We start from the raw sequence: 6806 nt of genomic DNA, 5'->3' as shown, positions 1-6806 counted from the left end.
TTGTGTGTCTGGCTATGATGGTTGTGTGTGGTGGATATATTATTTTATTGTAATAGATATTTTATTTTATTGTAATATTTATATTATTTTATTATATTAAAAGATAAAATAAATCTACTACTACAGCATATATATACATAAAATAAATAAAATAATTTTTTATAATGTCAAATAGTTGTATTATTATAAATTCTCAAAATTAACTATTAAATTTTTAAAATTCATATAAAAATATCCGAAAAGTTGGGAGAGTTTCTCAACTTTGTTCTTTACGACCATACGTGAGGCCAGAATATAACCATTGTATTTGTACCCTAAATTTTGGGATCTCATATCAAAATTTATTGATTGATTTATGTAAGAGAATGACCCCACAAGGCCTCCGTAGCCTGTACCCCCATCAGTCATTCGCTTTCATTTCACGTGCTAGCGTTGGCCAATAGTGACTACCTATTAAGCTATTTTGGACCCCGTATACCCCACCCTTCACCACCAAACTTACACCTCTTGCTGTTCCTCTCATATAATCCCCCCCTCCCATCCCAACCTTTTCTGATTCTCTTGCAACTCTCTCTCTCCCCGTTGTTAAAGTGTCCTAGCATTTTGATTCTTTTTTTCGGACCAACTCTGTTGCCTCTTTGCGCGAATTTAGTACTATTAGTCTTTTTTTTTGGCTGCCTCTACTCTCTCTCTCTCTCTCTCTCTTCCTCACCCTTGAACCTCTCTTGACGCAACAAAACCATGGAAGAGCTAATAATCTCTCCCTCCTCATCTTCCTCTCTGGTCTCTTTGCCCCAAGAAACCCCACCAACTCTCCAACAAAGGCTCCAATTCATTGTCCAAAGCCAACAAGAGTGGTGGGCTTATGCCATTTTCTGGCAAACCACAAACGCTAGTGACAATGGTCACCACCTCTTCTTGTCTTGGGCTGATGGCCATTTCCAAGGCACCAAAGACACATCCCCTAAGCTCTCCCACATCAACACCCACTACCCCATTTCAATGCTACACTCCGAGAGAAGAAAATTCATGAGGGATATCCACTCCTCCATCCTCAGCACCACCACCAACGACGACAATAATCTTGATCACATGTCTATCAACGCCGATGTCACTGACACCGAATGGTTCTACGTCATGTCGTTAACTCGCTCTTTCTCTGTTGGTGATGGTGTGCTCGGCAAATCCTTTGGTACTAATTCTCTTGTGTGGTTAACTGGTGGCCATGAGCTTCAGTTCTACAATTGTGAGAGAGCCAAAGAAGCTCAAATGCACGGGATTGAGACTTTGGTTTGTATCCCAACTTCTTGTGGGGTTCTTGAACTGGGTTCTCAAGATATAATCAGAGAGAACTGGGGTTTAGTCCAACAGGTCAAGTCCTTTTTTGGGTCAGATCTAATTGGCTTAGTACCTAAGCAAGCAAACCAAAGCTCCCCCAGCCCAATACAGTTTCTTGACCGAAACATTTCTTTCGCTGATATTGGCATAATTGCTGGCATACAAGAAGATGATGATTCTCAAGAAGAGCACAGAAAGGGAGTGGTATTAGAAGGATCAGCAAAGAAACAATGTGTCAAATTAGGTGGACAATCTTCGTACGTGGACTCAGAGCACTCTGATTCTGATTGTCCACTAATTGCTGTGAACAACATAGAGAAAAGAACTCCCAAGAAGAGAGGAAGAAAGCCAGGTCTGGGGCGTGACACACCATTGAACCATGTGGAGGCAGAACGCCAGAGAAGGGAGAAGCTGAACCACAGGTTCTATGCTCTACGAGCCGTGGTTCCCAACGTGTCAAGGATGGACAAGGCATCGTTGTTATCTGACGCTGTGTCTTATATCAATGAATTGAAGACCAAGATCGATGAGTTGGAGTCACAGCTCCAAAGAGAGTCCAAGAAGGTGAAGCTAGAAATGACCGATACAATGGACAATCAAAGCACTACCACCTCAGTAGACCAAACCAAGCCTAATAATACAAACTCTGGGTCAGTTCTTGAAGTTGAGGTCAAGATGGTTGGACCTGATGCCATGATTAGGCTTCAATCGGAGAATGTTAATTACCCAGGAGCTCGTTTAATGGGTGCACTACGTGACCTAGAGTTCCAAGTCCACCATGCCAGTATGTCCTGTGTCAATGAGCTCATGCTTCAGGATGTTGTGGTCAAAGTTCCTGAAGGATTGAGAGGTGAAGAGGCACTCAAATCTGCACTTCTCGGAAGATTAGAGCAGTAATTTAGATCTTTATTGCTACTTTTATCAATAATTATATATATATATATATTATAATATAAAATTTTGTGTAATTAAGGAGGTAATGTTTAACTTAATTTGCTTTTTTATTTATTTATATATATATATATATATATATATTTTTTTTTTTCTCCTACGTTGTTGTTGTATTCATAAGCCTTTAATAAAAGTTGGCAATATTCGTAGAAATTAAAGTTGTTAGTGTTTGTGCTGTGCCGATCGTCATGTATGTAAGGATTTTTCATGTTCCCCGTGTTTATAGCACAGTAGATGTAGGAAAAAAAAATGCTAGGGATGACAAAGTAAATTACATCCATGCACGTTTCTATAGGCAGTGTGTAATAATTGAAGGCAAGTAGATGGGGTATGGTTTAGAAGTCATTTGCAACGGTGGGGGACCGGTGAGTGTTTTGTTTTTCATGGCCGGAAATATCAAAATATGTTTGCTTCTTTTGTGGACGAAATCGAAAGGGGGTGTTTGGGACAAAGGCCAAAGGAATCTCATACCCCACCAGTCACCACTACCAACTAGTGTTAAACACGCACTATAAAAATGTGCCATTTAATTTACAGTTCTCTTTGTCCTTTGTGGGGTTAAGACTTAAAGATATGATGGGGGTGAAAATTGAAAACCAATTAAATTTTGAAAAATAAATTATAAAATAAATAATAATAATTTTTTTAAAAAAACACTAAGGTGAAGACAATATAAGTGGACCATATATGTGGATGAGGATAACCTCATTTATTTTACGGACAAAATTTCAGAAAATGAGAGGTTTTTGCTATATCCACCATATATAAGATAATGTATTCCGTACTCAACAATTTGACTTTTACACTACGTGGCATCAATCCTTCTAGAACAATGGCACGCTTCATGCTTTTATTTATTTATTGAGATGAGCTAGGGGACAATTTTTCTCTACGATAATGTTTCAACAACGTTGAAATTTTTAGCATTTAGCTTGATCGGATTGGACTAAAATGACATATCACACGTTTATATTGGAATGAAAGGGCAATTATTATTATTATTATTAAGGAATTGCATGCATAGACTTTTTTTTTTAATCAATTGGTCGATTCTCCTATATTTTCTTTTTTTCTTTTTCTTTTTCTTTTTTTGGGTTTATCAAACAGTACTTGTAGCTACAAATATGTGGTATTGCCTTTCTCAAATGACCAGTAATATTTCTTCTTTCATGTAATTTGAAATTTAATATTTGACAAGTACGTGAAGCTTTCTATTCTCTTTTGCTTTTGTGGGGCCTAAGAATCCAATGATCTCAGCCCACTTCATATTAAGTCTAAGGCCCACGCCGAAAATGAAGAATCGTCTGAGGATGAGCGTAGAAAGCCCAAGTGGCCAAGGGATATTGCTGAGGACGATCCTGTTCTCAAACATTTGAGACCACAGAAAGGAAGGGCAGCACGCCACCAAAGGCGGCCTCCCTAAGCACTCCAAGAAAAAGACAAGTATGAGAGGTCATCCATGGAAGCATGGTGGAGGAGCAATTCAAGGAGGAACTGTCACTTTCACATTAAATACGCACAACTAATGTTCTGGCCGCATTAATGGAGAAATGACTCCTGAACAGTGCTGTCTTGGTTGCTACAACTCACAGGAGGTTTGGTAAGGTGGCTGATGGGACAAGTAGTCAGAGGAAGGTATGGATGATCAACAAGTGGAAGAAAGAAATCGTTGGAAGAGGACTATATAATAGGGAAAAACAGATCAAAAGGGGGCGTTCATGTAACCAGGCTCATTCAATAATTACTACAAAGCTCCTTGGATTAAGCCGAGGACAGACTTTCTAAGATAATTTCAGTTCGTCTATTTTGATGGTGGTGAACATCATATTGACCGTTGTCCATTCGCTAAGGCCTAGTTTTTAAACTCATCCTCCACAAATTCATTGTATTAGACTAGTTGGATCTGAGTCCATTCGTCAGCAGAAGAAGTGTTCAGATCTAGTCCCTACAATTGGCGCCGTCTGTGGGAAGAACTTGTGCATTAGTGAGTGCAACAGTCAATCATGGTAGGATCGAGCTACCATCAGCAAGGGTCCCTGAAGAAGGTCATTTTAGTAGTCCCCTTAAGTATACGTTTCGAGATACTGACCGCGCGGAGAGGATTGCTGAATGGGGCGCAATCCTGGGGGCTTTTGACATCAAGTATACACCCCGTGCCTCTAACAAGGGGCTAGTCCTCGTGGGTCTGGTAGCCCGGAAGGAATATATTGATATCCTGGAACCTTTTGATGCGGTTAAACGGAAGCTCAGTCAGGTTAGGTCCTTGGACCTCCTATTTCGGGAAGATCAACGCGTGCCGACAACATTCTTTGATGATTGCGCAACCAGCAGTATAGAGCACGTGGTTATGATCCTAATTGTTCCTACGTTGTTGGCTTATTTAAAGTTAGCGACTGAGTGCTGCCGTCGATTTCGTTAAAGCCGAGAAGAAAATTTTTGGTTACCGTCAACAACACCAATTCCAAGTCCCATTGGAGGAAAAACAATAACACACTTACTTATAAATTGTTACGAAATTAAAGATTCGAAGTAAAGCAAGTAAAAGTCAGCTTTTTTATAGAAGTACATCATACACCAAATGGCTTAGGCAAGCTTGTTCTAAAGCTAACTATAGAAACAGAGGCTTAGGCAGGTTTGTCTTAAAGCTAACTAAAAAAAAAGGGGCTGAGGCAGGCTTGTTTTAAGGCTACCAACAGCAACCGAGCTAGTATGGATGGTGCTGTAGATAAGAAAGGAGAAGAAGCAGAAGTGTTTGATGGCCCCATCCCAAGATGTTCCCTTGGTCCTCTCCCAATTTCATGATAATTAAGCATTAGAGGCGGCAACATCTGGGCATCAATCGTTCTGCGATCTTGCAAACCTCCATCAGCGAGTAAACTGGACGCGAATCACTACCAACTTCAAAGGTAGGCAAAGACGCATACTGGAGAAGAATGTTATATTTCTCAAGAACCTTTCTCTCAATCGCAAAATGTCCTACCATCAAGGTGAGACCCAAATTTTGTCGTACCGAAAGCCTAATGCGATTCACGCCCGCTTCGGCCCTCGGTTGAAGAAAGAGAGCCTTCTTCCTCGCTCAGTTGAAAGGTAGGAACACCTTTGGCCTCCGCTTCCTTCGCCTCAACTGCGTCGTCCAGGATCTGGGCGGCATTCTTGGTTCCTAAGGAGGGCTTGGCTTTCTTGCGCTCGCCCTTGCCCAGGGCCACCCCATTTCCTTAGGCCTCGATCACAATCTTGGTAAAGTTCTTGGAAGTGCCTAGAGGGTTGAGAACTTAGGGTTTCTGTGGAACTCAATGATTTGTAAAATGTGAAAGAACGATTCCCCCAGAGTGCCTTATATAGAAGGCGAAGGCTGGTGGAAATTAACCCGCACAGAATTCGAGGGAAGAATTGCAACTGATATTAACTCTGACCAATTTCCAAAGAAGCCCCCAACCGCTGGATCCACGTTAATCCACAAAGATATTAATGAAAGCGTGCCTCGTGTACCAAAACGTTAGGTATACAACTCGAACAGTCAAAAGACGCCTCGTAATCAGAAGTGGCAAAAAATTGGCACGAAGGGCCTACTGTCACATGTGAGGACGGAAGGCCAAACCGCCCTTGTCCAGGTCAATGTTGGGCTAAGGGCCCAGTCTGAGGAAGAACCCCTCCTCGGCAAGGCAAGGCCAAGACTGTTATCGCTCTAGAAGCAAACTTTCCAACACTGAGGACAAGTTCCTTCACTCCAAGCAGTAAGGATTAAGTACTAGATAGAACCAAGATCTTGCATAGTCCTCGGACTCAAACCTATGGAGAAACTAGATACTTCAGAAAATTAAATACTAGACGGAACCAAAGTCTTGCATGGTCCTCGGACTCAAACCTATGGGGAAACTAGTTACTTCGAAAAATTAAGTACTAGACAGAACCAAAGTCTTACATGGTCCTTAGACTCAAACCTATAGGAAAACTAGTTACTTCAGAAGACTAAGTACTAGATAGAACCAAGGTCTTGCATGGTCTTCGGACTCAAACTTATAGGGAAACTAGTTACTTCAGAAGACTAAGTACTAGACAGAACCAAGGTCTTGCATGGTCCTCGGACTCAAACTTATGGAGAAACTAGTTACTTTAGAAAATTAAGTACTAGACAGAACCAAAGTCTTGCATAGTCCTTGGACTCAAACCTATGGGGAAACTAGTTACTTCAGAAAATTAAGTACTAAACAGAACTAAGGTCTTGTATGGTCCTCGGACTCAAACTTATGGGGAAACTAGTTACTTCAGAAGACTAAGTGCTAGACAAAACCAAGGTTTTGCATGGTCCTAGACAAAACCAAGGTCTTACATGGTCCTCGGACTCAAACCTATGGGGAAACTAGCAACTTTCAACAAAACGGAGCGTGAGCATTCACCAAAGTTGCAAGCGCAGCCAGAGGGGAGTCTGGTGCCTCGGATCACTTGCCCCGGCCTACTTCGATAAAAAAAGTGAAATGAAAGCGAGCCCATGAGCATCACTTAAAGCGCTTCAAGGT

The 6806-nt window shown here is 41.2% G+C and overlaps 1 protein-coding gene across 1 annotated transcript; it reads left to right on the top strand.

The window, feature by feature from the left end:
• Positions 1-528: 528 nt before the first annotated feature.
• On the top strand, positions 529-2464 carry LOC111993276 (transcription factor MYC2). Its single transcript, XM_024025126.2, has one exon. It carries the CDS (start codon positions 742-744, stop codon positions 2233-2235), a length of 1494 nt encoding a protein of 497 aa, XP_023880894.1. The 5' UTR covers positions 529-741; the 3' UTR covers positions 2236-2464.
• The last annotated feature ends 4342 nt before the right edge of the window (positions 2465-6806 follow it).

Source organism: Quercus suber, unplaced genomic scaffold, assembly GCF_002906115.3.
Source record: "Quercus suber isolate HL8 unplaced genomic scaffold, Cork oak 2.0 scaffold_76, whole genome shotgun sequence".
In the NCBI taxonomy this organism is placed as follows: Eukaryota; Viridiplantae; Streptophyta; class Magnoliopsida; order Fagales; family Fagaceae; genus Quercus; species Quercus suber.
The sequence above is the reverse complement of the archived record's forward strand: the minus strand, read 5'-3'. Positions and strand labels throughout refer to the sequence as shown.